The 22,128-nt window shown below is 39.8% G+C and overlaps 1 protein-coding gene across 1 annotated transcript in view; it reads right to left on the bottom strand.

Moving 5' to 3' along the window:
- PLXNC1 (plexin C1) overlaps positions 1-22,128 on the bottom strand; it is a 223,545-nt gene that overhangs the window by 139,312 nt on the left and 62,105 nt on the right. The window contains exons 6-8 of the mRNA XM_072655595.1: positions 11,397-11,511; positions 7,663-7,813; positions 3,681-3,768 (exon numbers count right to left, since the gene is read on the bottom strand). Coding sequence (XP_072511696.1) covers positions 3,681-3,768; positions 7,663-7,813; positions 11,397-11,511 — 354 coding nt within the window. The remainder of the gene's footprint in view (positions 1-3,680; positions 3,769-7,662; positions 7,814-11,396; positions 11,512-22,128) is intronic.

The raw sequence follows: 22,128 nt of genomic DNA, 5'->3' as shown, positions 1-22,128 counted from the left end.
TTTCTCAATGGTGGGAAGGTAGAAGGAAGAGATGGTGGCTTTTGTTCACTGAAAATTTTATTAACAAGTTTAAATTTTATTTTAAAATTTTATTATTAAAGTATTAATTTACTTTATCCATAACATTTAATAATAAAGTTAATAATTAAAAGTACTGTTTTTAAAACAAAGGTTTGTTTTTCTGTTTTCTTTTCAAAGGTGGGCATGGAAGGAGAGAAAACTGACTCATTCATTAAGAAATTAAATTTTTGAAAGGTATAATTTGAGTTGTTCTACACCAATAAAATCACATATAATAATCATAATATCAATTATGATTATTATAGCTAACATTTACATTGTGCTTTAAGGGCTTTATGAATATTTTCTCATTTGATATTTTCAAATGCTCATATCATGTCTTTACTTAGGTACAATGCTACCTTAGGCTGCCTCGAAACAGTAAGATCAGGAACTAAATTATACATCCAATTCTTACCTCATTGTACAATGTGACTTCTGAAAGTCACATACAATGTACCAACCTCTTTGAAACAAGAAAATGTTAACTGATGGACACAGAAATATGTAAATATTTCAAAAGATATTATTTCACCGAAGCAGCACGGTGTGATGGAAAGTACACTGGATTTAGTCAAACGACGTGAGTTCAAATTCTGGCTCTTCTACTACTACCTATGTGAGTATACTTCCTCTCCTTAAGTCTAAGTTTTCTCATCTCTAAAGGGGTGGTATATCCTAACAGAAAGGTGAAAAACTCATGATGCCAAATAAGACATATACTTCCCCACTTTCCCAAAGTGGTGATTTTTTTTGCTTGACCATGCTTACTGGTTATAAAGGTTACGTTTTTCTACTTTTCAAAGGAGTAGGGAAGGGTGACAAGTGAGAGGTAGACAGAGGGTAGGAACAGAGTTGCCAAAGAAAAGAAAAAAAGAAAGTCATTGAAACATTTTTTAAAAATACACAGAATAGGACAAAAAAGTTTGAAGGGAGCAGAGAAGCTGGACAGTTTTGAAGGTAAGAACTCATTATTTACTTTTTGTTTTAAAGGAAATTTCATGAAATAGAGATGTTGTGGTCTAGGGGTCCTGAAAACTCCAAAATTCAAGGGCACAAGATGTAGGTCCTGCCTGGAAAGAATTTGACTCAAGCCTTCTTTCAATCAGAGACAAAGTTTACTAAAACATTGGTTGGGGTGGGCAAGATTCCTAGTGAGTGTACACTATTGGCCAGATTTTAAGAATCTGAGCCATTTGGTAGACAAGACTAACCTTTTCTATATTGTGGCCAACAGTTTTGGGTGACTGGAAGGCAATAGAGAAGGTGTGTAGATGGGATTAAGGGTGGGAAATAGCCTGGGGTGACCCAGGCAAAGAAGGGCTACGTTAGGTTAAAGGTAAAAGAGAATTGGAGATTGGGGCTGGGTCAAAGCCACAACGAGGGACTGGGCCATGTGGGAAAGTCTAGGGGCTTCTCCTTTTTGGGGTTCAGATCACATCGCCATCAGAGAGTCATGGTTTCATAGAGAACTTTCTGCATTATCCTACATTTGGGGAAATGCTTTTATTTTTCATGTTTAAATTTAGAATTTAGAAAAAAAATTTATGCACAGAAAGAGAACAGAATGAAAGTCAGAAGAATCACAAATAAGCAGGATAGTTTTGAAAGCTGTATTGAATGTCGCGTATGCGCTTTGAAAGTTGTATTGAATGTCACATTACATGCATATGTGTGTATATACATATAGAGAAATATATGTATATATTTATAACATTACATAAATATATTATAAATTTGTAAGCATACACAAATACAAATGTACAAATATATTTTAAAAGAAAAGCATGTTCTATGTAATGGAGATTTGCAGATTTATCTACAATCCTCTCTTTCTTTTCTATAATCCCTATGGAAATGCTCACCAAATTTGGTGTTTGTTAGATCAGAATAAAAATAAAATGAAGGAGTTGGACATTTGGTCTTTGAGGTCCCTTCTGGCTCCATAGCCTATGCTTCCAGGACCCAGGGGCTCCCTTTATCAAGGCACATCATTACTGCTCTCATACCTTGTAAGTCATGAATGCCTGTGGCTGTAGATTTCACCTTCTTGTGTCTGGCTTTTGGGTTCATGAGCCTCTCCATGAAAGGTTAGTCACCAGTGATCATCCCACACTCTGCCTGTATTCAAAGTCTTTTTACCCAGTTAAAAGCTTGTATTTCTCTCAAATAGCCTTTGAAAACTGAGGGTCTGAAGATAAAATTGATGCCCAGTGATTAAGGGGAATGGTGGAATAAGTTACTGTACAAGAATACAATGTATGTTACTGATCCGTAAAGAATCACTAAGAGGAAAGATTCGGAGAAACATGGAAAGATTTGTATGAACGGATGAAGAGGGAAAAAAACAGAGACAAGAGAATGATATACAAAATAACTGCAGTGATGCATATAAGATCAACATGGAGAAGCAATAAAACTCAAATTAATTGCAACAGTCCATATGCATAAAGTTACAGATAGTATCTCTCCTTTGAATTTACAATTGGTCAACTGCTTTTGTAGCAACACACTTTGTAAGATGGTTTGCTTACGGGTTTTTTGGAGAAGTGTCTGTTGTATCAGAACAAAATGCATCCCTCCTGCCCCCAAAAAAGTTTTTCCCTGTAATTTCACAGACACAGGAAAGTCCAGATGAGAAATTTCCCTCTACAGTAGAGTTTGTCAACTGCTCTGCAATTTAATGTCTTGGAAAGGTATACAAAAAGGGCATAGAAAAGTTAAATAGCTTTCCTAAGATTACACAGTCAGAGACAGAGCTTGACTCCAAATGTTCCTGATTCTGAGGCTGGCTCTCTATTGACTATATACCATACTTCCCCTTGTTAAAAAATTAAATTTTTAGAAAATTTAAAAAATCAGGATCACTTCCCTGCCATTATGAGTCATTGAATTCAGATTTTCTTTACTAGAAGGAAAATATGTCAAGGATCTGTGATTTGGACAGTGTAGGGATTCCTTCCACCAGCCTCCTTAGTGTTAGACATCTCCATTTAAATATTTAGACAGTTCCCAAAGTCTCAGAAAGGACTGTAAGATCATAGCTCTAGAACAAAAGACTTCAGAGGCCATATCTAGCCCAACTTCTCATTTTACAGATGAGAAAACTGAGGTCCAAAGAGGTTAAGGGTTGTATTTGTCTAGGTCACACAGCTATTAAGTTTCAGTGGCTGGATTTGAACTCAGTTCTTCCGGAATCCACATCTAGCCCTCTCTCCTATGTGCCACATTGCCTCCTGAAGAGCAAATGTCTAGACCTGCAATTTCACTATTGGGTGAACTCTTGGTAAAGAAACTCCCTCTACCTATGCAGATCAATACCTTTATTCAACTTAAGAGTCTCAGAGATTTGTCTGGGACCTTGGAAAGTGACTTACCCAGAATCGCACAGCCAGCAGACATCAGAGATAGGACATGAATCCAGTCATCCTGACTCCGAGATCATCCCTTTCTCTACCAAACCACACCACCCTACCTTACACACAGTAGGTACTTGAATGAAACCACTGAACTGGATCGATTTCATTGGTGTGGAACAACATTTAATTTTTTCACTTTAAATTTCTAAATTTTAAATTTTAAAAATTTTTAAATATTTAATTTTTTAAAATGATACTTACTCTCTTAAAGATGAGCAGTTGGTGAAGTTGAATTTTTCTGTTAAATTCCAGGAGTCAGAAGTGAAGGATACACTGATAGCTAAGAGATCTGGAGAAAGAGGAGGATGAAAGAGTAAGAGGTACATTCAAAGACAGTTATAAACATCAAAAAAAAAATCCTTTTGTACCTTCCCAACATGTCAAAGTGTAGACTTTCCAAATGTTGCTGAATATCTCTCTCTCTCTCTCTCTCTCTCTCTCTCTCTCTCTCTCTCTCTCTCTCTCTCTCTCCTGTCTATTTCTTCCTCCTTTCCTCTCTCCCTCCCCTCCTCTCTCTCTCACTAACTCACTCTCTCTTTCTCTTCTATGTCTCTCTCCCTTCCTTTCTCCCTCCCCTCTCTTCTCTCTCTCTCTGTCTCTTCGATCTCTCCCTTCCTTTCTTCTCTCTCACTCACTCTTTCTTCCTCTTTTATCTCTCCCTTCCTTCCTTTCTCCTTCCTCTCTTCTCTCTTTCTCTCTCTGTCTCTTTTATCTCTCCTTTCCTCTCCCCTCCCCTCCTCTCTCTCACTTTCTCTCTCTCTCTCTCTCTCTCTCTCTCCTCTCTCTCTCTCTCTCTCTCTCTCTCTCTCTCTCTCTGTCTCGTCCTGCACATCAGGTATATTTGAACACAGTGTGGCTTCCAAGCCCACTGTGGATAGACAGTTCATTGGAGGAAGTCATTTTTAATCCCACTTCTATCTCTTGCTTCCTACTGGGATCACTCTATGAGTTTGGAGCTGGTGTTGGCAGAGCCTGACCCAGAACAAGAATAGCCCTGAACTAAAAGCACTTCTGGCATCTTTTCTTAGCGTTTCCCTCTCTGAGGCTACCCTTAACCTACTCCTTCTTTATCTCACATGTACACTGTCTCCCCTATTAGAATCTGAGCTCTTGGGGAGCAGGGGAGCTGTTTTTGCTTTTTCTTTGAAGCCTCAGTACTTAGAACAGCACTTGACACATAGTAAATGCTTAGTAAACGCTAGTTAGTTTGATTGGTAGATCTCTAGGCAAATGGTTAAATGTAAATGTTGGCCAAATTGCCACACTAATTTGGCCATGGGAGCTTTCATTGGCTTGAATTCTATGGATGAGCCTGAAAACACTGATTCAGGGGCCCTGGGGATACAGCATATACCCAGAATAAAGGAGCAGAGAGATTAGGGGAATTTGGGAGCAAAAAATAAAAAGAGGAAATAAAACTGAATGTGATACCCCATTCCTAAACCTGGAAAATACATAATTTTTGTACATAACCAATTTCATATTTAATATTTCAGGATGGGGGTAGAAAGCAAATATCAGCAGCTGTGAACTTTTCCCAGAAAACCTCGCCCTCATCACGAAGAGCACTGGAGACCTCTGCACAGCTGCAGTTTGGGAAATGCTGACCTAATGCAGAGCCTGAATTGTTGACATGTGAGTGCAAAACAGGCATTAATAGGTTCAAATCCATCAACTTCCTTGAGTCAGCTGTCATCAAACCACTGATGAATGCTTTTCCATTTTCTTCTGAAACCCCACTGATAAGAAGGCAACCCCCAAAGAAGCAGTTTAAGGAACATTAAATTGATGATAAATCAAAACCAACCAATTTTTTAAAAAAAAATTAAGGCTAATACACTTCTTTATCTTTCCTGCGTCTTTTCATAACTGCTTGGAAAGAATTTGAGAACATCTTGGGACTGCACTTGTGATTTCCCTGGCATGCAGGACTCCCTAGTCAGGATAATCTCTACTAATGAAGCTAGGCACTTGCTCATCAGTCTACGTCTTACATGGTTCCCTAGAGCACTGAGGAGTTTAACTGACTTACCCAGGGTCATACATGTGGCAGAGGCAGGATTTAAGGCCCCATGTTCCTGGTTTTGAGACCAGTTCTCTGTAATTTCTTTCTTTTGTCTTAGCCTACTGACTTCCTTCAGGTTCCCAGCTAAAATCCAAATTTGTACAAGAAGATTTTCATGATCCCTCTTAACCCCTCTTAAACCCTGATGTTTATCTTCAATTTATCCTGTCCATATCTCATTTGAACATAGTTGTTTGTATATCCCCCCTCCCCCACTGCATTAGACTTGGATCTTGTTGAGATTAGGGACAATCTTTTACCCTTCTTTGCGTCCCTAGCTCATAGTGTAATGCCTGGCATACATTAGGTACTTAATAAGTGCTTTTTGATTGACTCTGTCCATTCCATCATATTGGCACTCATATTCTGTAGGATTTTACGTACTTTGGTTCAAACATCATTGAAGTGTTCACAATGCAAAACAAGATGAATTTAGATGCACTTGTGAATGCCTAGTGGTAAAGACCATGAACTGAACAAGTTAGATTCAACATTCAAAAAATGTGCCAGATATTGAGCAGGATGCTGGGAATACAAAGTCAAAAATAAACAAACAAAAAACCCACAAACAAACAAACAAAAAAAAGGGTATCTTTCCTCTCCTCAGGGAACTTACATTCTACATTCTAACATTCTGATATGATATGTATGCAAGTAAATAAATACAAAGTATATACTGAATAATACATCAAGAGAGAATGAAAAATATAGGGCCCCAGTTTGTTTACAACCATCCTAGGGGTCATGATGAGTTTCAAAGCAAATTGTAGGCATAACCCCTGCCCGTGATGAGGCTTCCCATCAAGTGAGAGACATACCTAATGGGAGATTTACATCAAAGATATACAAAACTGGCGACAACAACAAGAATGTGTGAATATTGATAGGTTACTGCAATAATATCAGTGCTTGGTGGAGCTCATCTGGAAGAATTTCATGAAAAAATAAGGTTTTGCCAAGTGCTTGAGAGCGAGGAAGGTATGTTTGGGAGGAGGAGGAGAGGTAAGTGGTTTAATGAAAGGGGAGCAATCATTTTAGTTAAGGAATCACATGGACAAAAGAGATGGTGACTGGAGATGGAAATTCAAAAGCTGAATGCAAGCAAGGGTAGTCAAGTTTACTTGACTGGCATAGATAATATAAGCTAGGGTGCAGTGGAAACAAATGTTACACATAGAGGAGAGCCATTATTAAAGGGCCTACAACAGAGATTCTTAACTTGAAGTTCATAAATTTGTTTAAGATCTTGATAATGATTTTGAGAAGAGTGCCACAGGCTTCACCAGTGCCAATGGGGTTTGGAACACAAGAAAAAAATTTTGGTCTAGAAACATTTGGTTAATTTTTAAACAGCTGGCTTAAGGATCATATGTTTCACTTATTTTAAGTTATTTTTAATATGGAGTCACTAAAATACAGGGAACGAAGGTCATTTTCTAGATAATCCAAGCCCCTAATCTAAACCATGAACAACACAACGAGACAAAACATCCTGAATCCAACTATCGAGAGAGAGAGATATTTATTTTGTGGTCACCATTATCTAGATATGGAGAGTTGGTCAGAAGGTCTCGTCTTCATTTTGCTTGTGTAGATAAAACCCAAAGGAGGATGAACGTTTCACAGAAATAAACCATTGCTATCTCGGAGCCTTCGTTTTCTTCAGCCCTTTTTTAACTTTGTTCCCATTACTGACCTTGGTCAGACTACACTGAGATTGTTTAGGAAGAACAGTGATATGCCAGAGCACACAGCGCAGGCAACCAGGAGAGGGAGTGAAGATCAAAATAATAGAGGCTAATATAGCTATTTACTAAATAGCCCCTCTGTCCCTTCGACTATCTTCTAGTATCTTCTAGCATTATATGTGCCCTAGGATGAGAAACCCTAAGTCAGAAAAGCTATGACAATCCAATCTCACTTCACTGAATTCAGATATTTTGAGATATGGTACCTCTTGGTCTTGCTCTAGATCCCAAGCCCTATGACCTTTGGCCCTAACTCTAATTCTCCAGACAATTACCAACTGACCTCCAGCATTTTTTACGGTAAAAGGGTTCTAGAGTAGGATTCAGCACTTGTAGAGGTCAACGGAACTATTCAAAATAATAAACATACCTTTGTCTATTGTTTTGGTGTTTTTTATATTACATGAACAGATCCCGTGGGGCTGGTTTTTAGCTTTGCAAAGTTCCTTATTGGTACCTGCATTCTTCACCGAACACCAGGAATATTTTGTGGAGAAGCTTCCCAACACGGACACAGAAGTCTTTTGTTGTTGTTTAAAAGAAATAAAAGCAGAAAGACACATTACTATTTATCATTTTCATCCTCAATCTAACCTTTGTAATTGGGGCAGCTAGGTGGTGCAGTGGATAGAGCACCAGTGCAGGAGTCAGGAGGACCTGAGTTCAAATCTCACCTCAGACTCTTGACACTCACTAGCTGTGTGACCTTGGGCAAGTTACTTAATCCCAATTGCCTCATCCTGAGTCATCTCCAGTCATCCTGATGAATATCTGGTCACTGGATTCAGATGGCTCTGGAGGAGAAATGAGGCTGGTGACCTGTACAGCCCTCCCTCACTCAAAACAAAGTCAAGTGCAAGTCATGTCATCATTTCTCTGATGGCATGGTCTTCTTCACCAATGAAGGATGAACACACACAACCTTTGTAATCTGGAGGATTTATGGGAGAAGACATTTCACATACCCAAAGAAGGTAAGGGGAATGAGACAAGTCATTGGATTAGCCCTGTTTACAAGGAAGCATCCAAAGGGGAAGGAAGGACCTACTAGCCATTAGGCCTATGAAGATTATCCCCTGGGTAATTCTAAAATTGCTAAAGCTATAAGGCTTTAGGTCAGCATGACAAGGTAGAACTCATATGAGCAGGAACTTTGTGAACAAGGGAAAAGCTGGGAGGAATTGTGGGAGGTGTCCATTTCCTGCTATTAACAATGAAATCAACATCTGTACTGGGAATCCATCAATCAAGTAAGCAACATGATTTCATCAGTCCCCACTCTCTTCAACTGCACTTAGCCTCATGAGATTTAGAGCCACAAGGACAGAGGTGGGGGGCTCGTTAAGTTAGAGATAACTATGGATGCTAAACCAAGATGTAGGAGACATTGGGTCACACAGCTATTAAATATCTATCAGTCTCAAGCAGGATTTGAACTCAGGTTTTTCTGATTTTGAGTCTGTCACCCCACCCACCACGCTAATCAATCAAGTACTTCTTAAGCTCCAGACAGTCATGGTGTAAGGCTTGAAGACAAGAGAGCCAAAATTCCAAGGGATGAAATTCTATAGGTGTAATGATGGGGTAAGATGGGGGGGTGGTTTAAGGGAGAGCTATCATCTGGGATAAGTATAGCTGATGGAGTAGAGGTGCACATGAGGTGTAGTGGGTTGGGAAGGGTAAGAGAAAGGAAAAATAAGGAGGCTGAGATAAAAGGGCAGGTTTAATGCCTTGTGACTGCCCTCTAAGTTATGGGTCCACTCTACGTTGGACTGTGGTACTGTGGAAAAAGCAATGGATTTGGAGTCAGAAGACCTAGGTTTAAATCTGGATTCTTCTACTTACAACATGACCTTAGGCAATCCACTTCTGGGGCTCAGTTTCCTCATTTGTAAAATAAGGGGGTTGGACACAATGACCTCTACACCCCTTGTAGCTCTAGAGCGATGATTCCATGATATTATGACCCCTCTCTGACTCAGTTTCCTCATCTATTGAATAAGATGGGGAGGGGTGGACTTGATAACTTCCAAGGTCCTATCTAGTTCTCAAAGTCTGATCCTATATACAAAGGCAAGTAAATACAGATATATACAAGTACAATGGAAAGAGCACTGCCTTTGGAGACAGGAAACCTACAGTTTCTATCTCTAAAATGAGGTATACTCTAAAATTCCTTCTTAAATCTATACTTTCCTGACTCAATACAAAGGTTCCTTTGAGGTCCCTTTAAATTCAGAAAACCTGTGATTATGTTCATTTCAGCAGGAGGGGCAACAATACCTTGGGGAGCCCCCAAAACCTCCCCATGGAAGAGTTTGGGCATTTATTTTTTTGCAAGAAAGGCTACAGAGAACAACAGTCTAAAATGGCACACTCTGGCCAGTTAGAATTGGAAAAGCTTGAACTGTTTCATTATTTAGCACTTATTAAACTATATGGCTCCCCTTTATGAAATGTTAAAATCATAAGTGATGCAATTCTGGTTTCTGGAAATTGAGGAGTACAAAGGAGGTGGGAGAGGGTGGAAGATTTTCTTGTGTCTGTGTCACATGGAGCCAGCGGACAGAGAGGTCCAATGGGCATCTGCTTCAGCCTCTGGCCAGTACCTCCTGATCTCAGTGCCACAATGAGCTAGAGAATCTTGCTTTCTTCTTTCTAGCCTGACAGAGAGCAGAAGAGATTCTGCCTCCCCACAGGACCATGGGCGTTGCATCTCTATGCAAAGAGGCTCTGAGAGGCTTTCCCAGGTGACTGTGTGGATCCCCATGCCAACAGGAAAGTCAGTCACAGAAAATGACCAGAGTGCAAGCAAATAATTTTCCTCTTTTCAACATTGGGCATCAGGTCTTTGGAGCTGATTCTCTTTCATGTACCTAGAATAACCAGCTGTGCTTAAGAATTTTCCTTTTTTTTTTTTTTTTTTTTTTTTTAGCAAAATTCAAAAAATTCATTTTCTTCCCAGAGTATTATAATTTTTAAATTAAAAATTTAATTTTATTTATTGTTACACTAAATTATATTATTTAAATTTTATATTAAATAAAAATTTCTAAATTAGAAATATTTATAACTGATCAATAATATTTAAAGCACTTTAAGGTTATCAGATGTTATCTCATTTGGGTCTTATAACAACCCCGTGCTATATACCCTTTTTATAGATGAGGAAACTGAGACAGAGAGGTTAAGTGATTTGCCTAGTTAGGAGGGGTCTGAAGCAGGATTAGAACTCAGGTCTTCCTAACTCCAAATCTAGCATTTTAGCCACTTAGCTGCCTCAAGTAGATGCAGAGTTTCATATCACGAAGCCTCTACCTCTGCAAAGAAGCAGGGGTGGGGGCGGGCGGGCAGTGATGCATTCTTCTCTCTCATCTTCCTGGCCAAGATGGGTCATGACAATTACATAGGAGTATTCACAGGCTGCAGAGCTTTGTAGCATCTTAGAATATCTCAGTTTGGCCCCAAAGAAGAGATATGAGAAGTCACCTGTCTACTTCTTTGGAGAGATGGGGGATCATAGGTGTGGCACCCTACATATAACATAAGATTTTTCTATGTTTTGGTTAGTTTTGGTGACCTTTCTCCGTCACATACTCACTTTGTTTATTCTTTGATACAAGGAATGATTATGTGAGAGAGATATTGGGAAATATAGATGGTGTTAAAATAAAAGTTATCAATGACTTTTTATTTTTAAAAGAAAATCCCAGCTTATGCTCCCCTCCTATGCCCTGAATACCCAAAGAAGAGGAATTTTGGATCTGTACCTAGATGAAGCCCCACCCCTGGGATATACCCTGAATATACATCTGAATTAAATGTCTGACTCTCACCTTTTACTAGAATGGGGGGTGGGGCACAGGGGCTAAGGGGGGGGGGGCAGTGGACTCCAACATCCCAGAGGTCCCTTCCAACAGTAAATCTATGACATGAAAACAAACGCTTCCCTCATCTCATTCAAGTCAGCTCACGTTCGCATCGGGCTCCTGTAAGGCTTGTTTGGGGGATAATGTATGTTTTCCACGTGCCAGGAAGGAAGTGACCAGAAGTCAGACAAGAATTCAAGGATGCACACCAAAACATATGAGGCTTCTCTCTTACCTGATAGTAGCTGCTTTGAGCAATCTGGATCTTAGGACACTTTAGGGCTCCGGATGAAATGTCCAGCCAGGTCTGAACGTTACCGACTTGTTTACAGTCATCTTGAAAAGTACACCTTAACAACAAAAAAAGACACCCCCCACAACATTAGGCAGGTTGTTTTCCTCCCTCTCTACACGTAGTAGGTACTTCATATATACTCATTGATTGATCAACTCAGTGCAAAATGCCAGGCTGGGATTTATTGATTTTTTTTTTTTTACCATAATACAGATATAATGCTAAAAACATTAAAAGCATCCATCAAGAACGCTAGCTGGCTGGCTGGGCTCCTTTTCATTTCTGCCCAGTGGCAGAGCAAACGTACCTAGCAATTCAACATCTCTGCTCCCAAACAGTCCCTCAAATTGCGCCACAACAAAACATCGTCCAAGTATACATCTGAATGCATTCTACAATAAAGAGGTCACTTTAAGAAACACGAAGAAACAAATTCAAAGAGAGCTTCAGTCTTTTGTGAAATTTCTAAGCTTCCAAAATCTATTTCCAAGATCAGTTGACTTGTGTTTATGACTTTTATTTTTGTTAAAAAAAAAGAAGAAGAAATATTTTACAGGCTACAGTAAAGAATTAAATGAACGTATTTCAAGGGCGAAGTCTGGCCAAAGTCTCGATAAGGAGTTCCCTAACCACTTGTTATGTCAAGTCTGCAGAGACAAATATTGAATTGTTTCAAGAGGAGTAAGCAGATCGTTGGCCAGGGCCATGCTCCCAACTCCTGGGACTCTCCCTTCCCTGTCCCTCCAGTAAGCCTTGAAAATAGGGTCAGTGCCAATGACTTGGACCAGCAGATGATGCACAGCGGGGCCGAGAGATCACCAGCTTGCCTGGCTGATTGGGTCACTCTGGGGCATGCTAATTCGGGAGCCCCTGCTTCACCAGATGGACAGCCTAACCTGACAAGAAGGACTGAGCCTGAGGCCCACATGGTTTTCTAATAGCCCTGAACCTCCATGACATTCATCTGAACAAAAAGTAGCACAATGAACAAGGGACACTGGAGCAGATCCATAAATCTTTTCATAAAATTGATTAAGCTATACTTGAATTTTTTTAAAAAATATATTTATTGATAGTTCCCGAAGCATTCCTTCCTTTACCTCCTCCCTGAGAGCCATCTCCTAGCAGAGAAAAAATAACCGGGGGGAAATAAAATTCAGTAAAACCAAGACATTAAAAAATCTGCCATTATATGAAGCATTCTATACCCACAATTCTGAAGACAGGAGGAGGGGTACCTTCTTACTGTCTTCTTAGGGTCAAGTTTGGTTATTATAATCTAACCTCCTTTTAAAAGCTAAGCTTTTCCAGAAGGCTAAGTAAGGATAGTTTGTTTTTTCATGTTTCACTGATTGTGTGTGTATGTGTGTGTGTAACATCAATGTCACTTCTGAATACAATATTTCCTGTTGCATCTCTCCATCATCCCTCCCCCAAACACTTCCTTATAACGAAGAATTAGAATTTGGAGACTCCTTGAGGGAAGGGATTGTTCTTATTTTTGTCTTTTTATTTCCAGTATCTAGCATGGTGCTCAGCAGTTTGACACATAGTAGGTCCTAAATAAATGTATGCCCATATACAGCTATGTAGAATAAACTGACACAGGAGACAGCACAGCATGGTGTGATGAAGATATTTGAATAGCTCTTTAAGGTTTGCAAAAGGTTTTATAAATGTTATCTCATTTGAAATGCCCAACAACTCAAATATACCTCTTTTACAAATGAGAAAACTAGGTTTACCCACCTAGGAAGCGTCTAAGGCAGGATTAGAACTTAGGTCTTCCTGACTCCAAATCTTAGCATTCTAACTACCTAGCTGCTATAAGAAGAAGCAGAGCTCCATACCGCTACGCCCCTACTTCTGCAAAGAAGGGAGGGAGATACATTCTCATCTCTCTTTTTGCCTTGCCCAGATGGGTCATGACAGTTACAAAGGCTCATAGGTTGCAGACCTTTGTAGCATCTTAGAAAATCCCGACGATCCCAAAGAAGAGATATGAGAAGTCACACCTTCCGCTTCTTTGAAAAGGTGGGACACTATAGGTGTGGTACCCTACATGTGGCATTAGATTAATGCTGAACTTCAGTTCAAATCATGCTTACCAGCTTTGTTCATTTGAGTTACTTGTAACTTGTATGCCACCTACAAAACAGGATTATTGGGATGATCAGGAGGGGTCAGGAAAACCCTGAATTTGCTGCACTGGGGCCCACTCTCATGAAGCGGGACATGAGCTCTGATCCCTTACTGAAGAACATGCTGGGGTGGTATGGCAAACTCCTGACTACCCCTACTAGATACACAAAGCACTTTGCCACCCTTAGGGAGACAGGAACGTGACCTCTTCTTACATGACTGTGTATTCCTCACTCCACACCTGTAGTTCACCGCCTCCAATGAGAAGAGGGAGGGAGGTTTTTTCCAACAGTCCTTTGGAGTTAAGATTGGTTATTATGCTTACACCCTCTCGAGTTGTGTTTAAAAGATAAAATAGAGAGACCAGCTAGAATCAGCAGTGGTTAAAAATAAAAAAGCCATGACTGAGAAGTAGACTCATATACTAATATTCAGCATTGGGGATTACCTAAGGTTTAAAAGTGACTTACATTAAAATATGTGTGTTACTTTTGAACGGGTTGGGCTTTGGGTTTTTTTTTAAAGCATTTTGAGATCTTCATCATAGCTGGGGGAAGGAGTTACTTTATATATGGTAAAAGAAGAGGAAGTAGGCAAGTTTCAGTCCACAGTGAGCTCTCGGAGTCACCTATAGCTACTTGGCACAGTTAGCACATGAGTGTCAGGTCCCTCCAAGGCTGAGGCTGCTCCCTTTCTCAACAGCCTAGCTCAGAGTTGTTCATCAGCAGTTCTTCAGGGCTATAAATCTATCTGACCCCCGATGGCTCACTAGTCCGTCATGGATGTTAAGTTCAAATTAAAACCCCCTTCTCAATGTCAGGGAGTCCCTGCAGCAGAGGAACAAGGACTTCAGGATGGAAGAGGGGATGGTACCAACGCTGCTTCCTTTTTCTGTGCCTGAAGCAAGTGACTCTGGGTGTCCTTTAAAACGCTATCTGAATATCTCACATAGAGGCTCTGTGGTTTCCTATGAGGCCCTTTCTTTACCCTTGAAAGCAACCTTTTTTCTTGTAAAAAATTATTTTTAGTTTCAACATTCACTTTTATACAATTTTAAGTTCTAAGTTTTCCCCCCTCCCTTCTCTTTTCCCCCTCCCCAAGATGTTATGAAATCTGATATAGATTATACATTACAATCATATTAAATATATTTCCACCTTAGTCATGTTGTAAAAGAAAAAATCAGAACAAAAGAGAAAAACCACGAGAAAGAAAAAATAATAAAAAAAAGAGAGAATGGTATGCTTCAGTCTGCATTCAGACTCTTTCTCTGATGGTGGATAGCATTTTCCATCATGAGTCTTTTGGAATTGTCTCAGATCACTGTATTTCTGACAGGAGCTAAGTCTATTGAAGTTGATCATGGCACAATGTTGCTGTTCCCATGTACAGTGTTCTCCTGGTTCTGCTCAATTCACTTAGTATCAGTTCATATAAATTTCCCAGTTTTTTTCTGAAGCCTGTCTGCTCATCATTTCTTATAGGACAGAAGCATTTCATTACATTCATATACCACAGTCTATTCAGACATTCCCCAGTTGATAGGCATCCCCTTAATTTCCAATTCTTGACTACCACAAAAAGAGCTGCTAAAAATATTTTTGTACATGTGGGTCCTTTTCCCTTTTTATGATCTCTTTGGAATACAGACATAAAAGTGGTACTACTGGATCAAAGGGTATGCACAGTTTCAATTTGTTCTCCAGAATGATTGGATCAGTTCATAACTCCACCAACAATGAAAGCAAACTTTACACTAGAAAGATGTATTGTTTTTAAAAAAAAGTTCTTATTTTTATGGATTCTCTTCTCCCCTACATAGAAAGCCATTCTTTTTAACAGATGAGTATGAAAGCAGTTCAACAAAAATAACGCTGTCTTGATCATTTATGTAATATTCCACACCGCTGAATTCCCATTTCTGCAATGAAGGAAGGGAGGTGCATTTTCCCAGTTGGATTACTAAATCTTAGACACAGTTCTAGCTACACCTGAGTACAAGCATTGGGTCAGGTATTGAAACTGGATGCTAAGAGTCTAAAATAGAGGACTGCAAGCATAAATCATTACACAGAAACCATCCTCTGGGTTGAAAGGTAGCAAGGCGTAGTGGTTAGAACACTGAACTGGGAATCACTGTGTATCAGGTGTTCTAGGCAACCAAAACTCAACGTTACTAGGTAACTATAATAAACTCTTTCATGCAAACTATATGACATGTTGAGAAGTCACATGTGATATACTGAATAGTGAAATGACCTTGGAGTCAGGAAGTCTTGGGTTCATATCTTACCTCAAGTACTTATTATCTGTGTGATCCTAGACGAATTGAAACTGGATGCTAAGAGTCTAAAATAGAGGACTGCAAGCATAAATCATTGCACAGAACCTCTCTCAGTCTCAGTTTCCTCATCTGTAAAATGAGGATAAGAATAATTCTCTATGTCACAGAGTTGCTTTGGGGATGAAATGAGCTAATATATTTAAAGGACTATATAGATATGGCCTATTTTTTTCCATTATTACAATTTGCTAATTATGGAGAGAAAAGAGGATCCTTACTCACTTCCTTCTATTTACTGAAGTACTGAGGCTCTGCTCTTTTGTGGGCTTTCTGGGTTGGGAAGGGCCCTAGGAGGCCAGCCCATCATAAAATGCAATTTTATTTCTTGTATCAGTGTTTCCTGTATTTTATCTCCTCAGTGAGTTCATAAGCTGCTGGAGGATCCGAACTAAGCCTTCATTTGTCTTTTGTAGAATAATACCAGCAGGTGACAATTGTGTACTACTCTACCACTTAAAAAGGTACTTTACATGAATTGCACGTGGCATCTCATGGGGGCCTGGATGTGTCCCTTGGCCCCTTCCCACAGGATTTGATGGGATTGTACAGAGAACTCCAGAATACTTTTACGTGTAAAACAGTGCTAGGTGAAGCACTTTGGAAAACAAAGACTTAAGGTATGAGGCTAAAGGTGACCTATTCTCTTCCTTTGTCTGATAGGATGTTTTTCCTTCCAGACATGGACTCCTCCATCACTCTGATGAGAATGAGGCACATCTCATTTTTTGTGTTCACTTCCCAGTACATGTGGTAGGTGCTTAATAAATGCTTGTTGATATTGTGCTCTTAGAAATGATGGAGATGATTTCAAAGGGATCTGGGAAGACTTGTATGAACTGATGCAAAGTGAAGTGAGCAGAACCAGGAGAAGATTGTACACAGCAACGGTGATACTGTAAAGATATCAACCTGGAAAGATTTAGGAATGCTGACCAACACAATGACCAACCCCAATTCCAGAGGAATCGTCTCCAGAGTGCATACTGAGGCACATCAGCAGTGGGAGATAAGGCAGGAATTTGTTTTGCTTGGTTATTATTTGTAATGGATTTTATTTTTCTTGCATTCTCAGTGGGGAAAAGAGGGACGTGAGAGGGAAAGAATTTGGAAATGAAAATAAAATAAAACTGAATTAAAAAAATAAACGCTTGTCAATTGCCCATTGATTAGACCATTTTATGCTACAATAGAAAAAGCATTGTGTTTGGAATGAGAAGATCTGAGTTTAAATTCTGACTTTGCTATTTACTCCATGTAACTTGTTACTTGTAGGACCATGAGGCAGATCACTTAACTCCCCTGGGCCTCAGAGCTCATTCATCTGTAAAATGAAAGTCAAAGATCTACAGCTGGAAGAAACCTGCAAGGTCATCTAGCCCAACCTGTTGTGAGGAATTAATCCTAGAGCACCCTGAGACATTTCAAGAGAGATGAAGTGTTAAAGTTTTACTAGGTGCCAGGCACTGTGTTGTGAGAGGGGAATATAAATACAAGGAAAAAGAAAGACAATCCTCAAGTTTACATCCTAATGGGGGAAGTCCTTTCATACTCTAACTCTTATGAACCTCCAAAATCCATAGAGACAGGTACAATAAATACAGCTATCCCCATTATTCAGGGGAGAAAACTGAGGCTGAGTGGGTAAATGACTTGCCCAGGGTCCTACACACCTCAGGAACTCGCATATGAATCTACTCTGTATGTATCATGTCTATACCTAATTATTTACCTGTTGTCTCCTAGAATATAAGCTTCTTGAAAGCAGGGGGAGTGGGGCCCTTTTTGTCTTTCTTTGCATCCTCAGTGACTAATACAGTCACTAACACATGGTGAGTAATCAATAAATGTTTGTTAATTACCGACTGATTTTTTTTATTGCTGTTCAGTTGTTTTGATCAGGTCCAATTCCTTGTAACCCCATTTGGGGCTTTCTTGGCAGAGAATATTGGAATGGTTTGCCATTTCCTTTTCCAGCTCATTTTACAGATGACAAAACTGAGGTAAACAGGGTTAAGTGACTTGCCTAGGGTCACGAAGCTAATAAGTATCTGATGCTGAATTTGAACTCTTTCCTGACTCCACAAAGCTTCCTAAACAGATGACATAGGCCCTTTAAGCTTTAGACTTCTTTTGCTGGGAACACCTTCTGATTTCCGCCTGCCTCCCCACAAAGGGATTGACTTTTACCAAGGTCAGGAAGATTCATTTTAGCCTAGGACCCAAGAAGAGAGTGGCTCAGAACATTACAGTTGAATGTCGACTTCTCAGAGTACATTGTAGACAACCAACTCTGAGAGTTTCTGATTTTGTGGTAAAGGTTGTAAATTCTTAACTCTTCTTTGAAAAAAACAAACCCAACCCTTCACCCCAACTTTGCAAAAGAGGGAACTGGAACATGATCACTCTACCCAGGGGCCCTGACAGAGATGACTTGCTCCCAAATGATTCTCTCCAGGTCTGAAATCTCCACCCCTCCAGGCTCACCTGAAATCTAACTGCCTCTAGGCAATTGTTTTGCTTAAAAAAAAATTTGTTTTTATTAAAACAATAGATGCTGCAGGAGAAATTCTATTACAGCTCACTGTGACACTAAGACTGTCTAACCAGATGGTCTACCACTAACACTATCTTCTTACTTCTCAAACACTGCTGATGAGAAAGTCATCATGACAGCGTGCTTCCCACACATTCAAATTTCTGGAGTATTTTATTGCACCCACATTTTAGCAAGTAAAATGAGCTATTAATAACTTAATAGTTTGCCACACCCTCCTCAAATTTTCCTAGAGCTCTTCATCTTGAGTTTTTTTGTCCTAATAACATTCTACCTTAGAATTGTGTTGCTGGGTCCAATGTGAGATTTTTGTGGGGTGTATGTGTGTGTATAAAATTTTATTTCACATGATCGATTGATAGATGGAAGGGGGAAGGGAATAAGCATTTATTAAGCACATACTCTATGCCATGCACTGTGTGTAGAGTTTTAAAACTATTGTCTGCTATTTGTACAAAAATGTTTCAATTTTTTTGTGGTGGCAAAGAATTGGAAATCAATGGGATATCCATCAACTGGGGAATGGCTAAACAAGCTGTGGTATATGATTATGATGGAATATTATTGTGCTCTGAGAAATGACAAGCAGGATGGTTTCAGAAAAACCTGGGAAGATTTACATGAACAGATGCATAGTAAAGTGAACAGAACTGGGAGAATGTTGTACACAGTCATAGCAATATTGTTCGATGAAAACCTGAATGACTTAGCTATTCTCAGCAATTACAAGGATCCAAGACAATCTCAAAGGCTTAATGATGCAGCATACTATCTGCCTCCAGTGAAAGAACTGATACTGATTGAATACAGACTGAAGCATGCTATTTTTCATTTTCATTCTTTTGTTTTTGTACAAAATGACTAATATGGATGTGTTTTACATAATTGCACATGTATAACCTATCTCTGATTTCTTATCATCTCAGAGACAGAAGGGGAGGGACAGAGGGAGGGATAGAAGTTGGAACTCAAAACTTTATATAAAAAATGTTTAAAAATTGAAAGCAAAAAACCAAAAACTAATGCCTGAGGCAGGATGTGAACCCAGTCTTCCTGACTCCAACTCTATCTTATCTCTCAGCCACCTTGGTATCAGAGGTACCCCTAAGGTGCCCACAGTCCCATAGTAAATATCAAAGACAGAACTTGAACCTCAGGCTTCCTGACATGAAGCCAGCTCACTAAACTATGGTCTCAAGCATCTTGCCTCCTCTTCCCTTATCTGTGGAGATTTCATATTCCTCCTGCTACCATGAAAGCAATTTCAGGGCCAAGTTTATAATTTTTCATCCTTGGGTCCCCAATACCTTGTATATAATAACAGTTTATCAAATATCAGTTGAATTGCAGTCACATAGAGCTTTATGGTTTACAAAATGCATATATTCTCTTATTTGATCTTCATAACTAGCTTATAAGTGATCATCCCCATTTTACAGATGAGGAAACTGAAGACCAAAATATTAAATGATTTACCCAGGGGTCATACAGTGACTAAGTCAGGATTTACACCCAGGTTTTCTGACTTGAAGTTCAGTTCTCCATACTACTGAAAGAACTCTGTTATCATTGTTAGCTCATGGTGACCTGTAGATCTCAAGGGCTCATAGCTCAAGAGCTGGAAGGATCTCATTTGACAACCTCATTCATTCATTCATTCATTCATTCATTCATTCATTCATTCATGTTGGCAAGGCAATCAGGGTTAAGTGACTTGCCCAGGGTCACACAGCTAGTAAGTGTCAAGTGTCTGAAGCCGGATTTGAATTCAGGTCTTCCTGACTCCAGGGCTGGTGCTCTATCCACTGTACCACCTAGCTGCCCCCACCCCCTCATTTAGAGATAAGGACCCACGCCAACGGAGGTTGAAGAACTTGCTAAGTCCCTAAGGTTTGAAGGTGAGATCCGAACCTGACTTTTCTCACTCCAGAGCCAATGGCCCCCATTGTCTCCCTGGTCATTGTGAGGTCCCTCACAAATCTAAAAGTTCTGTGATTCTACAGTGTTAGAATTTTGTTCAACCTCACGGTCAAATGCATGAGCACATGACAAGTAAAATACACGCCCCATGACAGTGACAGTTGGGTGGAAGTGAGTCCTTAAATACATCTTTAATCAGAAGTTTACCACATTTCTTTTGAGGGTAGGACTGGTCCATTTGTGTTCATAGAAAAGTGCCTAGAACATAGTGAGACCTTAATAAATGGCTATTGACTAAGTGACATTGATTTCTTAATCAAGAACATTGGGTTAAAAAAGGACACGTCAGTGTATGAGGTTAATAATAATAATAATAGTAAAAATAATAATAATAGCTAGTATTTATCTAGTGTCTCCTATGTGCCAGGCACTGGGCTAAAACACTTTACAAATACTATCTAATTTGATCCTCACAACATCATTGGGAGGTACATGCTGTTATCCACATCATGCAGCCGAGGAAACTGAGGCAGACTTGCCCAGGATCACACAGCTAGTAAGTGTCTGAGATAAGATTTGAACTCAGGTCTTCCTGACTCCAGGTACAGTTCTCTATCCACTGCACCACTTCAACAAAAATAAAACAATAAGATGAAAGCTGGATATAGATCAGGAGAAACTAGGGGCAAGTCTTCACATATGCCCATCCTCGCCTCTCCCCACCCCATCCTCAGATTCTGACCCATGGAGGGCATTCTCCTGCACAATCTCTGGCAGATGCTATTAAGTCCTAACAATTTCAGAAATGGATGTGTGGCCTGGATTCTAAGCACCAGCCTAGCTAAGTTGGGCACCTGACTCCAAGGTTAACACCCAAGTCTTGTCCTCCAAGTCACCACCATGCCAGAGAAGCAGCATCTTGCCCAAAGTCACACAGCCAAGAAATGTAAAGGTGCTGAGTAGCTAGCATGAACCAGATATAAGATTTGAACTCAGGTCTTCCTGACTCCAAGGTCAATTTTTCTTCCATCATGCCATGTTGCCTTTCAAATACAAGCACCATTATGCCTGTTTCACAACTGAGAAAAGTTAATCTGCTAGAGGTTAATGGACTCACCCAATAACACCTAGTAAACAATTGCACCCATACTGGAACTGAGAATCCATTAGACCATAAATGCCCCTCATCACTCTATACAAGGTTGGCACAGAGCAACCTCAAACTGAATTTGACTTTCCTATGTGCATAGGAGCAGAAATAAGAGAGACTAGTGTCAAGAAAGTCTAGAGAGGAGGGAGTATCGAGGGAGAAGAAGGTGATCGACAGCGTCAAAGGCTGCAGCGAGGTCAAGACGTATGAGGATTGAGAAAAGGTCATTGGATTTTGTCAGATCCCATTGGCCTATTCCCATACGAGGAGAAAGCACCTGCCCAAATGCAGTCAAGTTTGATGGAAGGTTTAAGAAACATGAAGTTAATTATTATTGCTTCAATACTTTACGGATCTTTAATTATACATGTCGGTAAACCCTCCATCAACACAGATTGTGACTTCTATAACAAAAGAGGCAGTTTTCAAGTCATCATAGCCAACCTGATGGTGGTGTCTGAGCATCGCTCTGCTGGCAATCAGACAAGAGGCACAAAATTCACTGGGGTCTTGCACTCCTAGCTTTTTCAGCTCTATGTAGGTGATGGCCCAAGGGTACAGA

Source organism: Notamacropus eugenii, chromosome 3 (genome assembly GCF_028372415.1).
Source record: "Notamacropus eugenii isolate mMacEug1 chromosome 3, mMacEug1.pri_v2, whole genome shotgun sequence".
NCBI classification, from domain to species: Eukaryota; Metazoa; Chordata; class Mammalia; order Diprotodontia; family Macropodidae; genus Notamacropus; species Notamacropus eugenii.
This window is presented reverse-complemented; position numbering and strand designations above follow the sequence as displayed.